Source organism: Vitis vinifera, chromosome 12, assembly GCF_030704535.1.
Source record: "Vitis vinifera cultivar Pinot Noir 40024 chromosome 12, ASM3070453v1".
NCBI lineage: Eukaryota > Viridiplantae > Streptophyta > Magnoliopsida > Vitales > Vitaceae > Vitis > Vitis vinifera.
In genome coordinates, this window is record NC_081816.1 from 6,858,467 (window position 1) to 6,885,086 (window position 26,620).

General features: G+C 36.0%; 3 protein-coding genes across 4 annotated transcripts; 2 read left to right on the plus strand and 1 right to left on the minus strand.

Annotated features, from left to right (window-relative positions):
• The first annotated feature begins 3,299 nt into the window (after nucleotides 1-3,299).
• Nucleotides 3,300-7,112, plus strand: LOC104880882 (H/ACA ribonucleoprotein complex non-core subunit NAF1). Its single transcript, XM_010658981.3, has 3 exons — nucleotides 3,300-4,449; nucleotides 5,437-5,514; nucleotides 5,702-7,112. Exons 1-3 carry the CDS (start codon nucleotides 3,565-3,567, stop codon nucleotides 6,869-6,871), a joined length of 2,133 nt encoding a protein of 710 aa, XP_010657283.1. The 5' UTR covers nucleotides 3,300-3,564; the 3' UTR covers nucleotides 6,872-7,112.
• A 545-nt stretch (nucleotides 7,113-7,657) lies between these two features.
• Nucleotides 7,658-15,093, minus strand: LOC100265316 (protein ULTRAPETALA 1). The gene is made up of 3 exons (XM_002278628.5): nucleotides 14,347-15,093; nucleotides 12,257-12,581; nucleotides 7,658-8,122 (listed from the first exon to the last, which is right to left on the minus strand). Exons 1-3 carry the CDS (start codon nucleotides 14,552-14,554, stop codon nucleotides 7,948-7,950), a joined length of 708 nt encoding a protein of 235 aa, XP_002278664.1. The 5' UTR covers nucleotides 14,555-15,093; the 3' UTR covers nucleotides 7,658-7,947.
• A 5,567-nt stretch (nucleotides 15,094-20,660) lies between these two features.
• On the plus strand, nucleotides 20,661-25,595 carry LOC100255014 (beta-glucuronosyltransferase GlcAT14A). Of its 2 annotated transcripts, none has more exons than XM_010658984.3 (5): nucleotides 20,661-20,955; nucleotides 21,319-22,209; nucleotides 23,560-23,635; nucleotides 23,743-23,858; nucleotides 24,854-25,595. In XM_010658984.3, exons 2-5 carry the CDS (start codon nucleotides 21,603-21,605, stop codon nucleotides 25,360-25,362), a joined length of 1,308 nt encoding a protein of 435 aa, XP_010657286.1. In that variant the 5' UTR covers nucleotides 20,661-20,955; nucleotides 21,319-21,602; the 3' UTR covers nucleotides 25,363-25,595. The 2 variants fall into 2 exon arrangements, with proteins under 2 accessions (XP_010657286.1, XP_010657285.1); XM_010658983.3 differs by having other exon boundaries at nucleotides 20,683-21,040.
• The last annotated feature ends 1,025 nt before the right edge of the window (nucleotides 25,596-26,620 follow it).

Genomic DNA, 26,620 nt, shown 5'->3' on the forward strand with positions numbered 1-26,620 from the left:
TTACATTGTTAAAATTATTAACATTTCGTTCCTTCAATCCAAATTTTAAATTATTTATTTATTTATTTATTTATTTGCATAAACTGACATATTTTTATTTTTTTGTCATTTTTTTTTTTAAAATCTTACCTTTAATGGATTTCTTGCTAGATTCACACAAAAATACAAGCTTTGTGGAGACGGTTTTAGATCATAACCTAAAGTGCTGAAGTTTTTTCCTCTTTCCTTTTTTTTTTTTCTTCAATACTGACATAAGAAAACCAATGAGACTAGAAGGCATTTTAATGTTTACCAAAGGAACAAAGAATTTAGAGATGCGGTCTGCAAATTTATGCACAGGAGCTTTAGCCATCGGGGCTGAGTTGTGGCTGGTTTGGGGGTCCCGCGAGGGGGGTTATGGTCAATGGGATCATCCAGAACGTGCCAGCTGCAACAGCGTTAGGTGGGATCATCATTCCGGCGTTTCTGATAGCCTATATGGGTATGAGTCCTTGTGGGGCCAAACTACAATTGGGTTAAAGAAGAATTTTTTATTTTTATTTTTTGCTGTTGCTTTTCACTTATTAAGGGTAGTCTTGGCATTTAAACAAAATAAGGCCTTTGAAAGAATTATCATAATTTCACCCTACCTTTCAAAAGAATTATTATATATACCCACCATTCTCGGTCATATGTTTCCCCAACCTACCCTAAAGGATAGTTCTCCCAATTTTAAATCAAAATTTTGGTTTAACCCTTACAATTATTATATATAATGATAGTATAATTTGTTATTTAAATTTACTATTTAAAACAAAAATACTTCTAAAAAATATTTTCAAAATATCATTTATTGTTTGTTTTTTTACAATTTTTTATTTTTATTCTAATTTTTAATTTTATTAAGAAAAAAAATAAGTTTTATAATTATATAATAAAAATGATGATTTTTTCATATATATATATATATATATATATATATATATATATATATATATATTTCAATTTTAAATTGATAAATTATGTTTTTATATTATATTCAAGAGGATAAAATGTTTAATTTTTCATTCGGATTATTTAAAAAAAATAAGAAAATGATGGAGAATGTTTAATTATTTTTCATAATAAAATAATTTTTAAACATTTATATGATTTTTTTCTCCTTTGCATAGTGTTTTTTTTTTCTTCTTAATTTTCATATATAATTTTATTTTTTTTTCTTCAATGCATCGAGTGGAAGATGTTAATACATTTGATATGTTGAATATTAATGAGGTATAAAAAGTGATCTTCAAGATTATTACTTTTATTATAAAATATAGGTACAACAAAAATATATTATAATTACAATATAAATACACTTACATTACAATACATTATAATAAAACCTAATTAGGAAAATTTTGAAATTTTTTATAAAAATGATATTTTGTATGATCATACCATTTCACAACATACTTATATCATAAATATTTTTTTTTTAAACAAATGAAATATTAATTTGAATTCATGAGACTCGTAGTTTTATATATACATACATATATATATATATATATATATATATACAAAAATTATTAAATAATTTCAATGCATTAGATGAATGTTGTTAATATATTGATACGATGTGTTAATACCAATAGGGTATAAATAAGCATTTTTAGAATTATTACTTTTGTAATTAAATATAGGTACGACATAAATACATTATACTTACAGTACAAATACACTATCATTACAATATATTACAATATAATTTAATTTATTTTTGTTTAATTTTTTCACGTGCTATATTCCCCAATGAATAATTGTGAATTCCATTTAATAGTTGTGTGTTAGTCAATTGAATATTTATATATTATTCAATTGATGGGTGCTCATAAAAAATAATTATTCATTCTATTATGGTAACAAAGTTTTTAATTGTATGTTCCATATATAAATCGATATAATAACTTTAGGATATGATTTTTATTTATGAGTTATTGAAAATTATTTTTTTTACAAGGTTCTTTAAAAAATCTCAATTTTTTTGAAAAAAAGAAAAGAAAAAAGAACAAATTTTTAAATAGTCACTTGATTGTTCAAAAGTGAACAACCATTTTTTTGGGCCCATAAAATACTTATCATCATGTATGGGCCCCACATCATTGACAGTTTTAAATTTATTTATAAATAATATAAAAAACATATTCAAGGATAAAATTGTCCTCTAAAAATCCTTGAGATAAGTGAGTCTTCCTAGTAATTATACCATCCAACTTACCCTATTGGGTAATTCTCCCTTTAAAATTCAAGACTGTGTCATCCATACTTAATACATACATGCAATGTACATTGGTTGTGTGATGGTGTTAGTTGTAATGAACGGAATGCGCAGTATTGAACACATGACGTGGTTAAGTGAGGGTAAAATCATCATTTTCATTTAAAGTATAATAAACCCTATTTTAAAAAAATAATTATTTGAAATGGTATTTTCAATAAAAATTTAGAAATCATATTTTTTAAATATAATTTAAGACACATTTGAAATCCAATTTTGAAACCATGGTTTCTAAATTTGTATTGAAACCATATTTGGAAAATGCGGTTTCAAACTTTTTTTAAGAAAGAGGAAAAAGATGGACTAATTTGTACAATGATTTCAAAATATTCCAAAAGCCTATGTTTTGTGCTAAATGCCAATTTGAACTAATATTCTCTCTCTTTTGACTTCTATGTTTATCTCTTTATGTATTTCTTTTAAAGCTCATGCACCCACTCAATCATCTCATTATTAAAAAACTAAAGACATTAGTTATTTTATGGTTTATACGTGCTAAGTTAACAATTTAATTTAAAAACTCGAGTTATTATGTAATGGACAAACAACATCAATGGTGTTTGCTTTTTGGTAAAATAGAAAATGTCAAAATATTTGACTTTTTTTCTACAAAATTAAAAATAATATATTATTGATATCAATTAATATAATTAAAGTGAATTTGTTATCAATAAGTTCGATTTAGTTATATTAATTAATATCAATATATTACTTTTACCTTAATAAAAAGTCAAATATTTGTGTACGCTCACTATTTGAAAAAATTGAGAATTAATGTCTAGTATGGAGTTTTGAGAAGTGTTGCAAAATCAATTAAAGACAACAAAGGGTGAGGGATGATGTGGGCTGGGCTTGGGCTTTATGAGGCTTATCCCAAGGTTAAATGGAGAAACCTCAGAGAAGTAAAAATGTAAAACAACGATTAGGCCCAACTAAAGGCCCATATCACTGAAACAATAGTGAGTGAAACAAATTTTAGGGCTTCTGGTTTACCCTGGCTTGGAGACAGTGGGCAGGCCCCCATATGGGCCCAACATAACATGGAAAGCCCATGTTCCCAGGACCCATCATCACTACAAAACCTAAAACCCTAGCTTTTAGGGTTTTAAGGGTTTTAAGAAGCATGTAACGTATTTTCCCAAACAATTCCGCTGAGTCTCACAAACTATTTATATTTCACCATTTTCTGTAGCTATGGATACCCTCTTTTCTGTCGGCCCGCCAAAATTTCCCCTGCAGAGCACTTGTTTCTGTGTTCGGAGATGGTAGGATTCGTCTCCGGAGACCTCAACCAAGGTTCAAAACTCAAGGACTCCGACGACCCGCTTGATCCATATGAAAAAATCGATGATTGTGGTTTAAATTTCGCGGATTCTTTTCTCGATTTTGAAAATATAGACAAGTGGATTGAAGAAATGTCAGAGCCGGATGGGGTAGGTTCAGAGAAGGTTCAACTTGCGGGCGCTGAGAAGTGCACTGAGATGGCGGAAGAAGGGTCTTGTAAAGAAACTACGTTTGGGGGTCCAATTGCTGATGGGTCTAAGCCAAGTGTTAATAGTTCGGAGCAAATTCTTGATGGGTCTGATGGTTGCGCGAAGAAGTTAGGAGGGGAGTCTATGAAATTTGGGAATTTGGGGTCTTTGATTGAGGAAGAGATGGGGAAGGTTAGTTTGGTCGGGTTGGAGAAGGATTCCGTTCGTGTTGGTGGAGACGGTATGGAAAGTGGTCATTTAGTAAATAATTCGGATACTCTGAAGACTGATGATTTAGTCAGGGATGGTGACGAGAGTGAAAGTAGTTCGGAGTCTGAGAGTTCAACTTCTTCTTCATCATCATCATCTTCATCAAGAAGTGGAGATGATGATGATGATCCCGCGGAGGAGGAGGAGGAAAAGGAGGAAAAGGAGGAAAAGGAGGGAGGTGAGGAAGAGAAGGAGGTGATGGGTGTGGAAGGAGAAGTAGAAGAAGGGGAGATAAGGGATGACTACGGCCATCATGATGATGATTTAGAAGAAGATGATGATGATGATGAGGAGGAGGAGGAGGAGGAGGAGGAAGAGATGATTGCTGGAAGTGATTATGATGGGGAAGATGACAGCTGCGGGAATGTTAAGGGAGGAGCAATTAAATCCAAGAATGAGATTGAGGTAAATAATTATAGCCTTGGTGATAGTTTATTTCTATTTTAATCCATTGAAATTGTGCTGTATTTTATAATACATAATAAATGTAGTGCGCATTGCCTACCAGAAAATGAATGTAACACAATTTGTTGCATTTCATATGTCATGCACGTAATTTATGGACACTTCTTTCAGTATCATTGCTCCGTTAGATGTTTCCGAAATGACTTAGTTTAATTATTGATTCTTCTTGTTAACTTTTTTAAGATCATATGCATGAGATATTTATGCAATTGTCTAGTTATTTGTTTGTGGGTTAAAATACAAGCATTAACTTGATGGGTTGATTGTGTGTGGTCCTAGAGTTCTCTAGGAGAATAATTTGGTTAGCTGGGGCTCTTATAGCTTGCAGCTGCCATTACCATGCAGTAGGTATATGTAACTCGTCTTTATGGGCATGGAAAGGGTAGGAAAGTTCTACTAATCCATTTGAGTAAACAAGAACAAGGAGGGATCAATGGATGAAGCTAGCTTCTGGTTACCTCTTTTGAACTTTCAGAGGATAGCAGTCATTTATTCAGGATTATGTAATATCAGGATTATGTAATAAAACATCTTCTTCCCCACATTTTAAATATTATATTGTTATGAGATTCTGTGGTTAGCGTATGAAATGTAGCACCAGCTAGTTGTCGTTACAAATGCCTTGGATTTGGGTTGACTTAGGCTATTTGGACCTGATAGTGCATTGACATTGGCTGTGTAAACTGTGTGTGAGTAACAAATACAGAAGTTAGTACTTTTTGAACAGCTACTTTGATAATCTATGACATATATTTGTGTCTTGAACTCAATTCATAAAGATGCGAAAGTACATGTGTAGGAGAAATCTCTAGCCTGTTTTACCATGTCTAAATATTAGTGAACCTCTATGTTTGGTATTTTTGTTCTTTCATTCATAGCATCGTGCAATTCGATTTTTCTGATAATAATATTGTCATTGTCCTGCAGGCTCTCCCTCCAGTTCCTCCATTGGATGTAACCTTGCAACCACATCACCAGACCCTGCCTGTGGGAGTTGTTTCATCGGTAAGCTCATGGAAATCCATAAACTCTGGGATAGGAAAACAAACCTTATATTTTAAGCATAAATGCTGATGATGTCTCAATTGTGCATGATGTTTTTTACTGAACTGATTGATCCATTCTCTAACTCGGTGTTCATTTTCGATATATTTTTAATTGGATTAGCTTGGTGTTATATATGAGTCTACAGATTATTGGTGCCAAAGTCATTGTAGAAGGGGCAGAGAAGCACAAACCTCTTACTGAGGGTTCTATTCTCTGGATAACAGAAAGCAGGTCCCCATTGGGGCTGGTTGATGAAATCTTTGGTCCTGTCAAGAACCCTTACTATGTGGTTAGATATAACTCTGATAGTGAGGTCCCTGCTGGGATCAATGAAGGCACTTTCATCTCATTTGTTCCAGAGTTTGCCAATCATATTCTCAATGAGAGGAATCTTTATAAGAAGGGATATGATGCATCTGGAGAGAATGATGAAGAGGTGTCAGATGTGGAATTTTCCGATGATGAGGAAGAGGCTGAGCACAAGAAAACGCTGAAGATGATAAAAAGGGGAACAAATGACCAGAAGCCTGGAAACAAGAAGAACAAAAGAAAGAAGGTTAAAAATAGGGATGGGGCCTGGAAAAATGGTCAACATTCAACGGCTGCGGATCAGTTCTTTGATGATAAACATTCAAAAACTCCTGATCATGACCAACATCATACACCACAGGTGGCAGCATCAAGCCCTTTTGGTGTGGGGCAGTTCTTCGCTGGTGGAGGACTTGTTCCACCATATCCGCAGATGGCACAGGTTGCTGGTTTTATCCCACCTCCAAGTGGAATCTGGGCAAGTGGAATAATGCCTTGTCAGCAGCAACAAAACACAGTCTTTCCTAATAGCTTTCCCACAGACACACTGCCATGGCCCCCACAGAACCATCACCCGCATCCCTTCCAAATGCCAATGCCGAATGGAATGCTGTTTCAGCAGCAATTTGATCCTGGTCATGCAGCATTTCCTAATGCTGTCTTATCTTCTGGGCAGGCAAATTTCTTCATGAGGCCCACATATCCACCTTGGCCTGGGTTGGGAGCTCAAAGTGGCCTCAATCAAGCAGCATTTGGGATGGGTTTGCAGGGCCAACATGCACGCCCCATCATAAGTGCAGGAGAGCAAGGAGCTTTGTCCAGCGGATTGCCTATGGGACAGAGTTGTGATGTGCAACCACCTGCTGTTACTCAGGGTAAAATCCAAGCTTCCCAGCAATTTAATCAGCGAGCATCCTTTGGTCGCGGGAAGAAACCATTTCACAGAGGGGGTGGTCGCTTTGCAGGTGGAAGAGGAGGAGGACGAGGCCAACAGCAATCCAAGTGAAGTTTACCATGTGTCATCTATCAAAAAAAAAATCTAAGGGAAGTTTACCATGTGTTCTACAAGTCCCTTACAGTAGCAGGTCTTACAATGTTTCTCACGTAGCTTCGCTGTGTTCTTATGATGAAAACCTTCGCAACCTGAAAAAGTAGAAATGGTAAAAGCGTAGTAGTTCCCCTTTTAACTTTCCTACGTTGTCTCAAGGTTAATATTAAGTATATTGGAAAACGAGAGCTTTACGATTTTGTGGGTATTCACTTTATGACTTGGATGTGACACATTTGAAAGTTGAAACTAACATGACAGATTGCCCCTCAATAATTTCCTCGGTTTTTTTATTACCCACTGGTCCAAGTTATGTGGTTCTAAGTGCAGGCAGAGCAGTCAGCAGATTCCATCATAAAATCAAGGACGAAGCAGATTCAGTTTTAGTACCAAGCCAAACAGAACCCTTAATTTCCTTGCCATGCTCATTAAATTATAGTACTTTTGTCAGCATTTTTTGAAATCTTTCCCTTCCTCTGAAACTGGGATGCCAACTGGTTAAAGTTCACCCTTGAAGCACCTGCAAGTGTCTGACAGAGTGGCAACACATGCATTCAGAGTATCAGCACCACCTTCATCTCCACTGGTTACTTCTAAGGTCCTATATTTCCATAAAGCATATGGTTTCAAGGTCCAACTGTGATTTTGCCTTACTGTCCTATGCTGAGAATATGGTAAGCTACTCAATAGTCAATACCAAATTTTAAGTACATACTTGCAGAAAGCATAAAAAATAAAATAAAATGGAGTAAACAGCATAAGATTAGGACACCGAAAATGGAACATCTTCTTGGAATGCCCAATGTAAATTTCCAATTTAGAGAATAAATTACTGAATTCTCAGGTTCTAAACTAGTCATCGAGCAAGCAGAAAACTGAACTCGAAGACTAGAACTTCAAGTTTAACATAGGAATTGTCACTGATGGGAATTGTGTAAATGTGGGGTTTGGGGCTAAGCAATGAAGCAACAGGAAAAAAAGGGTCCCACCAAAATGGAGAAAGGAATATTATGACTTGAAAGGACTCTGGAGTCTCAAGCTACTGCATTCCTTGTGAAGTCGATGCAGGTCTGGCAACTGCAATCTGAGAAGCGGCAGATTTCACATCCAAAACATACACAGGAGGTGCAACCCCTGCATGTAGGAGATCGTAAGCAACCTCTGTACACCCTGCGGCTTGCACGTTCTTCTTCGTCCTCACATGTTATTCTGAAACACAGGAAAGCCTGGGATATCAATTCATAAATTAAGCATTTGAACAAATGAACTCCAGAAAAATAATGGCACGGTGTTGACTAGTTGAAACAAGTGCATGCACAGCAGAGGGCAGTTGCATTCTTAACACCCATTCCCCTAATTCATAATTCAGCACATATGCCTAAAAGGCCACTATAGACGTAATCATACCCAATTAAGTTTCTATAATAAACTTTTATTATTTCAAAGTTCAAGTAGCTCCCCACAAAAACAAGTACCACCTGGTTCTTTGAGAAGTTGACAAAGAAGTCCACTAAAATTAAACTATATTTTAATCTTCTCTTTTCGATCACAGTATGAATTTGAACTAAGCAACCATAAATTAAAGCAAGTAGTTACTAGTCAGTCTTCCTTACACCTATTGTTTATTAAAACATGCAATGAAGTGTTTAATGAACATGGGTTAAAAGCAAATCTTTGACCATTCCACCAAAAATAGTACTCAGGGTCAGGGTAGGCTCAACAAGAAAACAATTTTAATGAATATTTAATACCATGATTAGAAGTCAATCCATACACAAGTTCAGTTGTGCCATCTAGGTTGATAGATTAAGCATGTCGCGTATTTAATGGGTTAGCATGGCATTCTTGGCATAATATTTTAGCAACATAGAAATTTGCATTCTTGAAAGTTAAAAAAAGGAAAAAGATTATTTCCCCAAACAAAACCAATGCCAGAAATGCACACATAAATTTAAAAAATACGTCACTGTAAAGAGATCAAGGCATTAGAAATACTAATGCAAGCCTGGTTTTCCATATCAATTTGTTACTCCACAACAAAATATTAACAAAAGCATCTTTATGTGTCAATGACATCAAGTGATATCTCAGTTTCAAACAACCCTATGAATGCTCTCCTTGCAGCTCATTATGGATGATTTTAAGGTTTTTACCCAAACAACTAAAAGTCATTTTCCTTGTAACAAGCAATGACAGATCACCAAAATATGAAACAAGTGAATTAGAAAAGCGATTCACCAAGGGTTATCAGTCCATAAAAAACTTAGCACTCTCATTTCCACACAAAGGCCCAGTTTCACTTGGAGACTATTTAGGACTATTCTTTTCCAATCAGTATAGAACCTGCTCATGTGTGATTTGACTAAACTATTTTTTTGCTCTCAGCCAGCGCAAGTAGTTACATCAAATAAAGACAAGAAAGGGGTTTTGGCTCTCAAATTCTAGAATGATTTATATAAAGCATTGGCATAGCTTTTCAACACATTCCAGGGTTATAGCTGTTTTACATAACATATGGCTGCTCCCACAACAATATATGGTGGCTATTTAGGCCTCCTTCAAATCCAACAATACCACATCATCATAATGGTTTTGTTGCTTTTATAACAGTCAATTATATGTTGTAACTGCTGTAACAGGGCTGCTATAGCGCCATTTCTCATATTAAAGAAAACAAAATAAAACTAGTGAAACTTGCATATTTGTTCTACCAGGAGTCCTCTACAAGTCTAGAGTCCCAAATGTAAAAACCTTTAATCTCTTCATCCTTCACAAACCTCTATACTCCTTTTCTTTCCAACACCAACCACGACCATGCTCCCCCTCAGTTTAATTCACCCCCCTTTTTCCTCTTACCCACAAAGATCATCAAAATAAGCCCCCATTCTTCCAATTTTCTATTATAAGCCTTTCATTTATCAAGGGAATCTATTATGTAAGGCAAGATTGCAAACCATTTCAAACTCAAGTGTTGTATCTCATACTGATTCCAACCTTGAAAACAACCTTTTGCATGAGGAATGAAATTTAACAAGGAAAAGAATGTGACAGAATCAAAAGCAGAAATCTCCTTGCAGAGAGAGGAAATTCAAAACTTCATTCGACTATATTATGTAGGACAATTTTTCTTATTGAAGATTGATGTGTCAAGCACCAGTCATCATGACACCAGCATCCACATGCATTGACATGCATCCTACACTCCTTGAGACATGATATGTTACACCTTTACTCATATTAACTTAGCATCCTTGTCTTACATAACCATTAGGTTGACCTAACTTAGACTTTCTTCCTGTGAGGACTTCTGATTTGATCCATCCTTCAAAAATATCCTTGTAACACATTCTTCTAATTCTGAATGATAGGAATACACATAATCCTCTCACCTACAACTCATTTAATAAACAAACCATACCTTGATTTCATAAAATTAAAATTATCATGGACTATATCTTTATTCATTATGACACTCATCTTATCATTGCAATGCCTTTACTGTGAATTACATCGAACTAATAGATTCACACCAGCACACTTTTAACAGAAAGATGAGCTCTGCTATTACCTATATAACACATTCTTTTAATTGCTAATGATGCAAATACACATAATCCTCTCACCTACAACTTGTTTAATAGACAACAGACCATACATTAATTTCATAAAATTAAAATTATCATTGACTATATCCTTATTCATTATGACACTCATCTTATCATTGCAATGTCTTTATTGTGAATTACGTCGAACTAGTTGATTCACTCCAGCACACACTTTTAACAGAAAAATGAGTTCTGCTATTACCTATACTTTCTTTAGGAGGGACACAAAGTTGTCTTACTCAAATTTTCAATATAAACCAGTTTTATTGCAGCAGTCGTACAACACATGCATAAAAATATTTGACTATAATTCAATGAGATTCTGATAAATATAAATATGCAATAATTAATCACTTACATGGTCTACTGAATAGTTCACTGACTTGGGAATTCAACAGCAATGCATACATATACCCAGAAAGATTAAATGTCCTTTTAGCAAGAAAAGTTGTTACAACAATTCAGCTGGCACCATTGTACCACAAATTCAATGTTTGTCATGATAATATTTTAGAATCATCAATCCTTACACAAACCCAAGAGGGACAATGAACCATACAGCAGCTAGAACTTATAATTGTCTAATAAATGAAAAGTCCTTTTTGGGGATTGTAAGAGATGTATGAGGAAGAAACCAGAAATATATTGGAAGCGATCATTATTACTCACTCTTTAATAATCACTATGCTAATGCGTGAAAGAGAATAACACACACAGCAGTTAAATTTCCAAATCTGATCATTCCTATGCCTAATGGCATACAGGTTGATTCACATTTCATCCAGTGGACATTGTAAAACAACCTTCATTTTCTGTGATGTTTGGATCAAAGAATAAAAACAAGTTTTTACATTTCAACATCTCAAGCCTCCACAGATATTTAGCAACTAGAAAAAGCCTCTGAAAAACAGATTGGAGTCTTTTGATTTGAGATGATAAATTCCCTAGCCCACTAGTTCATGTTTTCTTCACACTTCAACTATGACATGAGAAGGGCCTTCTTTGGACTTAGACAGTTACCATTTACCAAGTTAATCAACATTACTAAGACTCCAATACACTAAACTCCACATTCCTTGAATTGTATTGAGCAACTTGTATCTCCAACTAATGACTTTAGGAGGAAAACTGCCACCTTATAGGTTAGTTACAGGCACAAAATACTTCATGGTGCTACAACTGAAAATGCCCTTAACATGCAAATGAAACACTAGACACTCGATATCAGCAACTGCTCTTGCCTATGGTAGTATAAAAACAGGTGAACATGTGTACGCAGCCTCTGCTGCTGGTAGATCCACTGTTTTATATCCCAGGGCTGCAAATGAGGATAGTGCTTGGGAATGCTACACTAGCTCAAGTACCTTTATTACACTAGAACGGTGGGTGGAGGAAGGGATTCAAGAGAAGCTGTTGTAACAATATAAAGAATGCATAACATGGACCGAAATCTGGGACAGGCCAGCACAGGAAGCAAACAATTAAGATACAGCTGCAGCTGGAACTAACAAAGAAAAGCAGCTGAAAATGATTAGCAATCTCCACCATTTTTTTTCTTTCTGCTCTCTAAATGGAACTGACCTCATATTTCTATATATGTTTTAGTGGGGTGAAAAGATAAAATTCAATAACATAATCTAGAATGCTAATGGCATATATCAGAAAGAACAAACTCTAACAGGTATCATTAAAAAAAATGGAAAACAAGTTATTTAAGAAGAGCAGGATGGAATCATACTTGTCATATGGCAGATCAGGACATTTCCAATTCACATCTGCCAAAGCATCATGGTGAATTCGGCATTCCTCTTTAGACCGGAGACGAAACCTGCGCTCCTTGTTACACCTAGTACAGCGAACAAATTCATCTCGATGACATACTCGTCCATTATGGGATCTGTGAGACCCATTAGCATTTTTTGATGCTTGATTGTAGTATTTAAGCAGCACTGTCTTTGACAATGGAACCTTCTCCCCATTAACTATTACCCAGACATTGTTCTTCCATTTCCTAGCTGTCTCTCTTCCAGAATGCTTCTCAAATGCAGCTGGGGTCAACTTGTCTAGTCATGAAAATCACTGATTTAGAAACATGAAAAAATTCATTTATCAAGGAAAATTAGAAAATTAAATGATCACACCAAGAATCTGAGGAAAAAAAAAAGAATTAAATCCTCAAATGTAACAATAGTATACTACAGGCAGATGTACTGGACACTGGAATACTGATGTTTCTCATGAATTGACCACATCCTGACAAGTGTAGCACATGATGGAATTATGGGTATCAACTACCACTTGTTGGGTATCGTCTTAAAGATCATATCTACCAAGATCTAAAACATTAACGCGATGCTCTTGCCCATTGCATCCACCATATTCTTTTGATAAAGTAAGAATAGGACTGAGGGTACAAAGATGAATAATTACAGACTAGATAGCCATAAGCAACTTAATGATAAGTTTTGTGCCTAAATGATCTCAACGTGGGTCCAAACACCTGTTGTGAACTTGCTCTTGAAAAGTTTGGGCAACTTTGATAAAAGAATGGCTTTTTCTCACTTTGCGTTATCCATTACTCCTACAAACAGAATCCACTCTCGGCTGGATGCCTAAGTTTTCTGGAGATGTGAAGAGAAAATCATTAGTTCAATCCTGAGCTTAATTTTTGCCATTAAAACTTCTCAAAGTTTTGAGTACTTATCCGACTTTGGCCCTTTAACTTATGTCAAACACTTGAGCTAATTTAAAACCAATTATTCAACAGGCAATACTTAATAATCAAACTTTTGCAGGAATTTTTGAACTTTTCATTAGACGCTGAATTACAGGTCTAGCCATACGACTAACCAGAAGTACACAATCATGTTAGGGCAGATTAAATTCCTTTCCACTCAGACCACCAATTGTCATGTGAGGAAATCTATTCCTTCTGCATGGTGATTTCTGATCACAGCACCATAAAAATAGAAACAAACTCAAAACACTCAAAATCACAGAACCTTATAATAACTTGAAATCCCATGTGCATGCTTCTCATTAAAATCATAAGAAGACATGACTTCTTGCCATGAAATTCTGAGGTAAAGGATGAAAAAAAAAAATATAGACTTACTGCTCTTGTCTTGACTTATCAGGAAAAAACACGACATCAGATCATAGACAAAGCCCATTTGATTCGTGAAGCTTGCCATATGATAATACAGAGTTTTACTTGGTCAAACAGAAAAAACAGAATCTTAGAATCAAATACCAATGTCAAAGAACCTACGCCAGGCATCTTACAATAGCATCAACAATGAGAGTGTGGGCGTAACCATTCCACAACGGCTCAAAGGAAGGTCCTTTAATCAATACACAGGCCATCGGTGAATCTAAACCATACCCTATAGAGTAAGAAACGTAAAGACTAGAATTGCACTATCCTGTTGTATGATAAGAAAAGAGAAGTTCGTCACTCAGACAAATCAACATACACATGAACTGTGTGACAGAAAACCTAAACATCTTACATAGACTTTCATCAATCCACATTCTATTCCAAAACAGATGAAAGAAACAAAGTGGGTGACATTAACTTCACGGCCCATGTACCTTAAAACTCGATATACACATATTCAACATGCATAAGAATCAAAACCCATTTGGCAAAAACAGTAAAACTCTTCATCAAATATACATTCTTTTTGTGGCAGCGATGAACTCCTAACCCAGTCCACCACAAACCAAACACATACACACATCAACATGCATAAAAATCAAAACCCATTTCCCAAGAAGAGCAAAAGAATATGCTTATATATGGAGAGAGGGTCCGGAGAGAGAAACCTTCCTGACAACCAGGGGTGCATTCACAGGTGATTTCAAGATCACCACCAATGAAAACCCTAAGCCGTCCAACAGCATCACCATATCTATGGCTGGTACACCCACACGTCACCTCCACATAATCTCCACCTCTCTTAACCCCACTTATCTCTCGCAATTCCTCATCACTGAACATCAACTCCCCGCCACCGCCACCCCCATTCTCCATTTCTCCTCTACCTCCAAAAAATACAAAACCCCCAGATCTAATCAACCCAAAAAAACTCACGAAATAAACCAAGAAAACCAATCAGAAAAATAACATGGGGGTAAGTCCAAGGGCCGCGTTTGGTAACATGGAAAAGCACAACCAAGAAAAAGTCTCTCAATGAGCGCGCATCTCCACGGCTCACCCCGAGAGATCTGGTGGAGAAAACGTTGAAAAGGAGAGAGAGAGTTTATCGTAGAGAGAGAGAAAGCATTTTAGAGAGAGAAGTTGGTGTGGGTGTTGAATGAGCTGGACAATCCAAAACAAATGTCGTGGGGTGGAGGGTTAAAGGGCGCTCTCTCCCCCTAATTTCTTCCCCTTTTTTTTTTTTTTTTCTGCTTTCTTCCTTTCCCTCCTTAAGGCCAACGGAGTTGATGTGGGCTTGTGCTACTTGCATGACATGACATGAAATAAAGTCTCAAACAATAGTGAATAAATATCTGTTGTTTGATAAAAGTAGGGTACCCTACGGTTTATGGGCAAATCCCTCTCATGGGAAGGGGACGAGGTTTTTTTTTGAAAGCTGTACTCTTTTTAATTTTTTACACCTACTCCTCTGTTTGCCTGCTTTCTCTTTTCTGCTAGGGTTTTTCGCTGCCTTCTCTTCAATTTTGTTTTGTCCCCAAATGCCTCCTTAAAAAGTTCATACCATCAAACACCATACATTGTTCCATCTGTTGGCTCACAAATTCACTCCCACCATCACAAATATTTATGTTATTCATCATCATTATTTGGTTTTGGTGTGATAAAAATAAGGTGGTCACATAGTTGGGTTTCTAAGAAAAAGGAAAGAGAAAATTCGTTTTTTCATGGTAAACAAAATTAGCACTTTGACGAGATTTATGTTGACATGTGGGTCAAGTCATTAAAATTTAGGTCAATAAAACACCACATGATTTTGTTTTGGTCAATGTTTTAGGTAATCTATCTCGTGCGAGAAAAATCTTCTCCTAATGAAATTATTGTCACATGTGACTTATTAACAAGTTTGAAACGTGCAGCATGAACAAGTTGTCAAGTGAGAGAGAGAGAGAGGGAGAGGGGTCATATTGATTTTCAAGCATAGGATAAGGGCACCTCTTTTGAATATAATAGAGGAAAAAGCCCTCCTCAAAATGGCATGAAAGAGACAAAGGGTTTTCTCTTTTCAGTCCTTCCTATATAGAATGGTACACCTTGGACCTCCACTGTTTCTTACATGTCAATCTCCATGAAATTCCAATCCTTAATTTGATGGGGTTTGGCTTTTTTCATCATTTAAGTATTCATTAGTTTGTTTGTTTTTTTTTTGAATCTATGAACATAAGGAATCCTCTAATGAATAATGATCATCAGCCCTCTTCCCTCTTTCCCCTCATGGCTCTCTCACTGCATTATGCACAAATGAGTTGATTTTGGGGAAGCCCACTTGATATCAAAAGGGCAACAACTCATTTGTATATGAGTACCCTTATTAAAAAGTGGGATATATGTTTAATGGGATGCAGGGGTGTTAATTACTGGCCTCTTTTTAAGCACCCAAGCTCCTTTCTTGGTACCCCACAATTCCCTTTTTTTTTTCTTTTTTTTTTATAATTGATCTTTTCCCACTCGGTCTGGGTAAATACTTCCTTTTACCTAGTCTCAAAGCTGACCTTATCTTCATGTCATGAGATTCACAAATCTCAAGAGGATGCTCTAGTCATAAAGGTCATATGCGTATGAATCCATCAATCACATAAACATGGCATCAAGCACTGATAACACTTAACAGAGCTTACATCAAGTGCTGCCAAACTAATGCAGTAAGTTTGCAGGGCCTATCATGTGGGCTTTTTAGCAAGAGGATACTGATCATCAAATGCTTTGATTTCTGGACAAGTTGTTAGTATTATGACTCAGTACTTTTATTACTGTTGCTGCAATGATCATCCGTGCTTGCAGCACATGTTTCTTGCACGTATGTATGGCCCCTTCATAGCTCAAAAACTAGCTCAGAAGCTCTTATACTTCATCAGCAGGTAGGTTCCCAGTTCCAAGTTCCAAGCTCCAAGCTCCAAGCCTCCCTTTTTAGGCTGTCCTACCAGCTGCAGTGCCTGATGCATCTAGATGCATACTGCATATACACATACACCGGTGGGCAACAAGGCCAGTCATGGCCTGCTAGAGTTTTCCCCTACCATCGTCTTCTTCCTCTTTCACTTTTCAGTGAAATACAAAAATCCTCCATTGTTCGAGATGGATTGTTTTATAGTGAATACTTCATGGCCACATAAACTTAAGCTGAAATGGACTGTATTCAATGGAAGACTGGTTCCCCAGCAATCAGTTAGAAGGGAGTTGGCAGACAGACACAACAATATTTTTCCACCTTGCAATGCTGTGGTGCAGCAGTCACGGATTTTTTTAGCAGCAACCCTACTAGAACTACATCAAACAGTATGCCTCTGTCAACTTTTTCTCAAGGAAAATAAAATTTTCAAACCCCCAGTTGGCCGGTCAGCTATATCTACAAAGTTTAGGAGACCAGGTTGATGATGATGCGTAGTGATTACAAGCGTTCTGATGTATAAAAGTCAAGGCAGCAACCCCTTTTGAAGGGGGTTCCAAGGAAGACGCCACAGTGAGTCTGAAATTAAAGAGGGGCATTCCAGCTAATGCTAGCTTGCAATGTGAAATTATACTTTGGATTCTTCTCAAAGGACCACTCAAATTTTCCAGCGTGATGGTTGGCCTACCATTTTGAAATCAGCGTATTATGGGTCTGGAGACAATGGTCTTTGACAAGTCTTTGGTACTTTTCTTAACAAATATTATTGGGTGGCCACCTAACTCAAAGGTTATGATGGGGTTCTTTTTTATAGGATCCAATGGGTTATCCTAGAGACTGTTGAAGAAGTCCAATGATGTTTGGTAATTCTACATAATTGTTAAAGTTAGCGTCAAAATCAACCCTCAATATTCCAAACAACCTATTTGATTACATCTAGAAGTCTCCCTGCCAATAATAATTTGTTTCTACATTGACTGATCTGATCGCTTACCCACAATATTGTTGGGAGTTTGATATTTAAAAGTTTCCTATTTTAAAATTAGAATAAAAACATTTTATATGGATTTTAATTGTTTTGTTAACTACGCAATTGATAGTCTTTTAAGAATTTCCAACCATTGGATATTAGACTCAGCACATTTTAAGTGGATCAGCATGTTTGTAGAGTATGATCAGTGTGAAATTAATCATCCCAAGGGTTTACCTTTCCCACCTTTCCCACGATCGAAATGAGATATTTTTATGTCGGCAATAAAAGTCTAAGCCTACAAAATTGGTGAGGATCAGATATTCTATTGGCTTTCGTAAGTAAATAGGATACATTCCCCTTTGCGAAAAACACTCACCCTCACTTATAAACTAAGTACTAAGTCATTAGACATATAATGGCCACCTTCGAGATGACCTTTGAACACACACAAAGAGCTTGGAATCTATCAAATTATATGAGCCACTTTGCGCCAAAAGAGCCTCAACATGGACTCGCTCGCCCTATTGTAGGCCACACCCTGGGGTCTCTATGTGGATTCCCCCTAAGAGAGAGGCCACATGGGGGCATTTTCAGTATGGTATGTTGGTGGTTGCCACCACCCCTTCCTAGCTATTTAATTGGGTGTTGGGGAAGTGAGGAAAAGGAAATCAAAGTTTTGTGGGGATTCAATCATTTTTACCATAAAGTAGCTCTTACCTGCTTTCTGCACCTACTAGAGTCTAAACAATCTGATATTAATATACTAAGGAGGCCAGGAGGCCAGGAATCCAGGCTGTATGGCAGAATTCCAAGTTCTGATACAGGGGAGCCAAATATAAAGAAATGGAATCGTAGCCTTGTAGCTTTAGAAATTGATGGAGGAGGCAGCTGAGGAGGGAAGAAATTGAAAAAGGGGGGAGAGAGAGAGAGAGAGAGAGAGGGAGAAGAAGAGAAGAGACGTCACTGTCATGGATGCCACATCTCATATCTTCAAATCCATATATGTAAATATTATATGATCGCATCCCCTTCTCACTCGTACATTATTAGATTCTCCCTAAAGTGCCCAACGACGGCGTTTTTTAACTTCTCCTTTTTCTCTCTCTCTCTCCTCTCTCTCTCTGATTTTCACCCAAGTCAACCTTTACTCCTCTCGTAAATTCATTATCACCTCATCACGTCAAACCCAAAACCCATGCCATGAAAAAGAGAATGGTTAATTTCATTATCTTAGATTTTGATTAAACACAATTAATTCCTATTAATTTGAAATTTTATTAAATAATTCTAGTATTTTGAATGAGAAAGAAGACGAGGGATGATACAAAAACGGTTCTCGGTTTTATGTTCTCAAGAATATAAAATATAATATATTTTAAATAATAATTTTTAATTATTTTTTATTATTTTTACTTATTTTATAAGGAATGTTTTAAAAATTAACTATATAAGTATGTAAAATGATTATAAAATAAAATAAATATTAAAAATATGTTAAAAATATTTTATTTTTATTTTATAAAACATTAAAAAATAATTTTCAAAAACTGCGTTATAAAACAATCACCAATCAAAGCCTTAATTGAGGCGCGTGGAAGAAGTTAATAAATTAGAGGTGGTCGAGATGTTTGACTAGAAATCCAAGGAAAAGGTCATACTATAAATTAGGCCACCTTTCTATAATAATAATTAATCAAGATAAATCATTTTTAATTGTTTTTTTACCTTAATTTCAGAACAGTACAACTGATTTTTGGATTTCTCTTATCAACGAATATTTAAATATATATATATATATTTATAAATTGATGCTCAGTCTCCTAGAATCAAGGTGGAACTCGGATTTAACTCACCAAACAAAGCCCATTAAAGATTACCAATAATTGGGCCCAATGGGCCATATATTTTCTGGGCCCTCGATTTGTCAATCCGTGCCTCAGGCTCTATCTGGTGGCGTTGGGTCTATTTTCTCGGCAAGCAATTGTAATAAATTGGACCAGGTTGATGTCAATGGTAGATAATTGGGCCATTGCCCCTAGAACAAATCAATTGGACCATTCATGGATCAAAGGCTGCTCATTTGGGTCAAGACATTTCAGAGAGAAAAATAAATATTGCTTCCTTATTTTTATGAGGGAATGATTTAAAACCAATTTTTAATTAAAAAAACCTAAATTAAATTTTACATAACCAGATCCACAGAGATAATAAATGAGTAGTTTATGGATTTTGGGCTATGTGGGTGAGTGGGTTAAAGAAAGTAAAGATTGAAAGACATGTGGGTGAATATGTGGGCTGGTTGGACTATGTGGGTGAGCGGGTTAGAGAAAGTAAGAACTGCAAAAATTAAAGAAAGCTATGTGGGTTAGTGGGTTGCGCTATGTTGCTGGTTGGACTATGTGGGTGAGTTGAGTTTGGGTTGGATGACACTGAAAGATGGAACAATAACATTTCTATTGTAACACATGCCAAACAAGAATTAAGAGTTGGATTGATCGGGTTAGACTCGGATTAGACTTGAATTGATTGAGTTATATAATTTAAAATATATCTATGATATTATTTTAACGTATTTATATGAAAATTTAAATAATAAATATGATAAAATTTTAAGATAGCAATAAAAGAATAAACATAAATTTAAATGACAAACATATGAAATAATATAATTTAATATTTTTTTAAAAAATGGAAAAAAAAATAAATATTATTATATAGTATAAGATGCATTATAAATATTATAAAAATATTAAATTAGGTTTGGGTTAGGTTTGATAGTTAAGATTGTTTAAATCTTATTTCAAACCCAATTCAAATTAGGCTTAGGTTGAAAAAACCTAACCAAAACCCAACTCGAATATTGAAAATGATTATTCAAACTCATCCAAATATTAGATTGAGTTTGAATCCCAACGGGGTGAATTCACTTAAGTTGCACCCCTACACATGATACCAACCTAGTGATGGTTAAAAATAGCCTTTAATTGTTTTGAAAAATAAGATTATTTGAAAACATAGAAAATTGCTTTATGTTTAAATTAGTAGAAAACAGTTTTCAACGACATCAGTATGTAGAAGGGTCATAAATGTTGGACATCGTTCCATTTTTTCAGAAGAGAAAGAGGAAAAACCCAGCACCACCAACCCAATCCATCGACTGCATACCACTTGACTTGCACTCCTCGTCAACAACGCGATTTGGGAAAGTATGCACAGTGGGAAGAAGCAACCCAACAGTGACCCCATTCCTAAATACTAACTATTTGTTGTCTGTTAATTAAATTAAACTCACCAATTAAATTAATAAATTCATTCCGTTTTTCTACACAACAAGGCAATTTATACGGCTCTGAGCGGGTCAGTAATCACTCTCTGTCCTTTTCATCTTCAGCTACATCCTCATCTTTTGTTGTGGGTTTGAAGTATATGGAAGTTATAGAAGGTTATGTTCTCCGTTTTTTGAAAACTTTTTGCCGTTGTTTATTAGTAGTAAGTTAGATCTGACAACATTTATGGATAAACCTCAGTTTCAGTTTATTGCTCAATAAATTTTGCCGGTAGAACTGAATTTGTCTACACGTTACATTACGACCACATGAACAACCACTTTCAATTCGGGTTTCTTCGTTTCGATTGAAATTACCATATTTTGTGTGGCTTTTGCAAAACCCATCTGAAAAATCATACCTTTGCTTTTGTGCATGGTGAGCGATTGAGCAGATTTTGCAGTTTTGAGCTGGGGTTCGCATCTTAAGCTTCTTTGATCTCTGTGCATATACGGAATTTGAGCGGGTTCGCTTGAAACCCATGTTTTGTTTTGGATATTCTTCAGCTAATGCTTAGATGTTATGGGTATATTTTGCTTCTTCTTGGTTTTCTACTTTTGAGAAGATTGGGGGATTTTGTGTTGATTGTGAATTATTTTACTGGGGTTCGACGATAATTCAAAATTCGGGAGGTTTGTTTTTCTGCGTAGGAGGGGAGATTGGGAGAATCAGTAGTGAATGATTATGAGGAAAAATGCAAATTTCCACCCAGGAAGGGTGTTCAGTGATACAAAATGGATTCTTCCGTTTTTTGCGAGCATGCTAGTTTCAGTTACTTTGATTTTGGTAACTCTCTTTTGGCCACTTTCCTCTCCAAATGGTGGAGATCAGCTTCCTTTCGACATTATATCGTTCTCAAGGTCAGAGGACTCTAGTGGGTATTTTGTAGAATCAGATATAAGGAGATCACTCGAGGTAAAGGGGGATTCAAACATGGAAGCGCCTAGATTAGCTTATCTTATTTCAGGGACGAAGGGTGATAGTCAGAGGATGATGAGGACTTTGCAGGCTGTGTATCATCCCAGGAACCAGTATATTTTACATTTAGATCTTGAGGCTCCACCTCGTGAAAGGTTGGATTTGACGATGTCAGTGAAGGCTGAACCTACGTTTCGTGAAGTGGAGAATGTGCGTGTAATGGCCCAATCAAATCTGGTGACCTATAAAGGTCCTACAATGATTGCTTGTACACTCCAAGCAATTGCAATTTTGTTGAAGGAGAGCTTGGAATGGGACTGGTTTCTAAACCTCAGTGCTTCAGATTATCCTCTTGTGACACAAGATGGTTAGTGCTAGACTTTGCTCCTTTTTCGGTTCAATATCATGGTTGTTATTGTTGATGTTTTTGTTGCTACTACTAATATGTTTGCATAATTTTCCGTGTTAATGTTTGTTAGGTTATGCTTTGATGATATGTAGATCAAATCTGCTTTATCATGCAAATTTGAGGTCTTATTTATATCTGGTCTGAAGGATCTGAAACTGGTTTTTATGAACACCTTCACACACCCTATGACAATTGGTATGAAAAACTATGCACACTTTAGAATGATTGGTACTTAGGGTGTTTATTTGGCTGAAATATTAGGCATGCCATCTTATTGATGCTCTTGGACATTTATATGGTTCAAATATTGATCATTGCATTCTAGGATATTTGGTAGGACTTAATTAAACCTAAATTTAGTAGGATTATGAGGGAGAATTAAAAGACAGGCTTTGCTTATGGATAACGGTTAGATGATGGTTCGGATTGACGGGTTGGAGGTTTCAAAATCAAACTATTTTCCTGCATTGACATGATTGAGTGATGAGTGTGGAAACTACAAACTTATAACTTTGGATCCTGTAAAAGGAATTTCAATCCAGTTCCCACGCACCATTTCCAGTCAGCTGAATTATAGTGAAATCAGATAGAATTGGTATAATTGGAAAGACATCCCCTTTGATTTTGAGAAGTTAACTATTACTGTTTCATTCTTCTAAGTCATTTGGAGGCCCAAGAGTAAATATAAAGCTGACACAGTTGATGTTCAACTCCTTTGTAAGAGGACAATTTCTACAGAGCAAAAGAAAGGTTTTGATGACTTTACTGCTGAATCTCCTGAGTTCTAATTGGAAAAATATTGGTGAATGTATGAAAAAATATCTAATATCATTCAATAGCATTTTGGTATATTTTCTTTGTGATCCAGAAAAAGTATAGGGTGATTTGTCTGTGAATTTTCCTATGTAAGGAGTTCTTTTCTGTTTTTTCCCCATGAAAGTTGCAACTGAATGGTTGTTTATTGGTACTTATCATATGTACTGAACCTAATTCACTCAAATGCATTTTTAGTCAATCCTGGGTTCTGATAGCCCCAACTCTCATCCTCCTCTTCCTTCTTTGGTTTGAGATTGTCTTGTGATTTGTTTTTCGGTTTTATCCATTGAAATCATTTTTGTAATTTGTTACCTAGATTTAATTGTGAAAGATTCCCTTTCCACCTTTCTTAGGTTGAGGTATGCTCAAAATTGAGTTCTAATGCAACTTTTGTGATTTGTTGTACTTTCCTAGTTAGAGATGTATACGAAATTGAGTTTTAGATTCAATTTTATGATTTGCAGAAGTTTGATGTTTGTTCTGCTTACGCAGATCTGCTTCATGTTTTCTCTAACTTATCCAGAACTCTCAATTTCATTGAACATACAAAGATTACTGGGTGGAAACTGTAAGTAAAATCATATGCAGCACATACACGAGCCCAACAAGATCCTCTTTTCTTCCAATTCACCAATTATATTTAGTGTGGATATATCATTTTACATACTTCTGCAGGAACCAAAGAGCAAAGCCTATTGTCATTGATCCAGGTCTTCATCTATCTAAAAAGTCTGACATTTTTTGGACTACCCAACGTCGGTCACTTCCCACATCTTTTAAGTTGTTCACTGGTAAGTTCTATACATGATCAATTCATTTAGCATAACATGTCATGGACATTTTCATATGATTGTGTAGCCATTGCCAACATATTCATTTCTTTGAATGCCTGAGCGGTTTGATTGGACTTTTCTTGGAGCTTACAGTCTTGAAGTTCAAAGTTAGCATAGCACATTTCTGAAGTTAGCAATAAAAATCAGAAGTAATGTTTGCAATTTGTGGGAGGAACATTGTATCTTTTTGGGGCCAAAACGTTGTTCTTTCTCTCTACCCAAACACACACACATGCATGCACAAGGTCAATACAAAGATTACAATGTGAGGTCAAGAAAAAGATGATGCTCAACTCATCTCATACGCCTCATTTGCTCCTCTTTAACTTTTGCATGTGGGTTATCCTCGGGAGAACAGATTTGGCAATTGCCATTTGACGTTACCAGTCAACTGTTATCTTCATTTTTGGCACCATCTATGGCTATATTTATAAGAATGTGTGTTGAATTGGTGACATGAATTACTGTAAATTTGCATTTGCAGTTTTTTTTAGAAGTAAAAGCAATTGTATTAAGAATGCCTAAAGAAGTACACCTGAAAGTATACACAATGTATAAATTTGCATTTGCAGTTAGCTGTACTCTTTTTAACATGCTAATTAGATTTTTGTGTGCAGTAGTGTGTTTTGAAAATGTACTGGCTCGAAGCCTCAAGTCTTCTTTCAGAACTAAGATGAGCTGGTTAGTCACCCATTACATGTTCTGCTCCTGCATCCCACTTCCTTTACCAATCCCAATACCACACAACTCCCTCTCACAAAACAGAAGCAACCCCACACACTGTGTGCACGTGTACACACAAAAGCTACACTACCAGGGTTAAATCTGATTATCTAATTCATATATTATGACTTTCAATTTATTGTGAAATTCTTATACTTGTGATTGGCTTAAATTCCATATCTCAAACACTTCTTTTGTGTTCTTTTTTCTTTTTTCCTTATTTTACACAGGTTCAGCATGGGTAATGCTAACAAGGTCATTTGTTGAGTACTGCATATTGGGATGGGATAACCTTCCACGAACTATCCTAATGTACTACACAAATTTTATCTCCTCCCCAGAAGGCTACTTCCACACTGTTATTTGTAACACTGAAGAGTTCCGCAATACTGCAATTAGCCATGATCTGCACTACATTGCTTGGGACAATCCACCTAAGCAGCACCCTCTCTCTTTGACAATCAAGGACTATGACAAAATGGTAAAAAGTGGAGCCCCATTTGCTCGGAAATTTGCAAAGGATGATCCAGTCTTAGACAAGATCGATAAAGAGCTTCTAGGACGTATAAACCGCTTCGCACCAGGAGCATGGTGTGTTGGGAACTCAGATGGTGGGGCTGACCCTTGCTCTGTGCGTGGTAATGACTCAATATTTAGGTCAGGTCCTGGTGCTGAGAGATTGCAAGAACAAACTCAGAAGCTGTTATCTGAAGAATATCAGAGTAATCAGTGTTCATAAGGAGAGTTGGAGTTACCCCAAGTGTATATTGGTGTATTCTTAGGTTACACGGTTGATGAACAATTGAATGTCTAAATTAAATGAACATTCACAGTCAAAAGCAATTTCTACTTTACAGGAATATTGAAAATCCTTTGTAGGTTATACGCCAGACATTCATTAGCCTATTTCTGTTATCCTTATCAGAATGATAACGATTCTACTGAACTGAAAGCCAATCTTCTCTTTGTTTATTGGTTGTTACTGTCAATTGGATCGAAACATAATTCTTATGCGATCTTCAAAGTTCAAACAAGTCTCTTTAGTTGCTTTCAGCACCAGAGGTTAGCTACTTAACTTTACATATTTCTCTTTGATCATCTCTGGAAAAAAAAAAATCAGTGAAGTATCCCTTCTCTACATCAGCCAAAGCCCCCTGAGTGCAACTCAAGGTTGATAGCTTCATTAGGCAGCTTCAATCATGACTACCAGTCTGCTGCAATGGGCTGTACATGGCACTCCCTCTGCTGTCATGAACTACACGACTCCAATGTGTACCACCTGGTTATAAGTCCGATCTTCGAGCCTGTTCATGATTAATCTCACTGTCAATCCTAGCAGCTCCTTCAATTGAGCCAAGAGCTGCATGGTTGCGTGATTCCGATAAGGGTGAGAAACCATCTATTTGTGACTCCCAACTAATAACGCACATCATAAGATTTCATATCATATTCATGGTTTGTCTGTAATTGTAGTTATACTTTTGTACAATTTTGCTTCTTCATCTTTTCTCTTCTTTTTCTGATATATATTAAGAGTTAGGTCAGTTTTGTGGGCCAAATTGAATGATACAATATGAAGGAACACCTGCCACCAGAAAAGAGAAAAGATTAAGAATAATCCATGAGCATCACACGTCTGGATTTATCATCCACATCTTCTATAGCAAGTATATGGGTGTGAACATTTGCATCCATCAGAACAAATTCCAAACTTTTCCAAGTTCACATCCCAACCATAAAAATGGTTCTGCAAATGAAGTGGTTATGATGGGTTTTAGCAGAAGATCAAGACGTCAGCTATCTTTTCTTTTCCTTTGATTCTCCATTGAAGGATATCACTGTAAAATGACTATACAGAAGAAAACAGAGGACAACAGACATAGAGATGCAAGTCCTGAGTGGCAGAGATAATGCAGAACTCCATACTTGCTCAACCCAGAAAAGCCCTGATCAAACACCTTCATAAAAGCTGAAATTACATAAGATAGGTCTGATAC

What these genes read in the sequence shown, in the direction of transcription:
- LOC104880882 (XM_010658981.3), top strand. Translation starts at nt 3,565, where the DNA reads ATGGTAGGATTCGTCTCCGGAGACCTCAACCAAGGTTCAAAACTCAAG. An exon ending in AATCCAAGAATGAGATTGAG is followed by an intron (nt 4,450 to 5,436) that starts GTAAATAATTAT and finishes ATTGTCCTGCAG; the next exon opens with GCTCTCCCTCCAGTTCCTCC. An exon ending in CTGTGGGAGTTGTTTCATCG is followed by an intron (nt 5,515 to 5,701) that starts GTAAGCTCATGG and finishes ATGAGTCTACAG; the next exon opens with ATTATTGGTGCCAAAGTCAT.
- LOC100265316 (XM_002278628.5), bottom strand. Translation starts at nt 14,554, where the DNA reads ATGGAGAATGGGGGTGGCGGTGGCGGGGAGTTGATGTTCAGTGATGAG. An exon ending in CACCCCTGGTTGTCAGGAAG is followed by an intron (nt 12,582 to 14,346) that starts GTTTCTCTCTCC and finishes TTTCATGACTAG; the next exon opens with ACAAGTTGACCCCAGCTGCA. An exon ending in CCTGATCTGCCATATGACAA is followed by an intron (nt 8,123 to 12,256) that starts GTATGATTCCAT and finishes CCTGTGTTTCAG; the next exon opens with AATAACATGTGAGGACGAAG.
- LOC100255014 (XM_010658984.3), top strand. Translation starts at nt 21,603, where the DNA reads ATGATTATGAGGAAAAATGCAAATTTCCACCCAGGAAGGGTGTTCAGT. An exon ending in AAGATTACTGGGTGGAAACT is followed by an intron (nt 23,636 to 23,742) that starts GTAAGTAAAATC and finishes ATACTTCTGCAG; the next exon opens with GAACCAAAGAGCAAAGCCTA. An exon ending in ATCTTTTAAGTTGTTCACTG is followed by an intron (nt 23,859 to 24,853) that starts GTAAGTTCTATA and finishes TATTTTACACAG; the next exon opens with GTTCAGCATGGGTAATGCTA.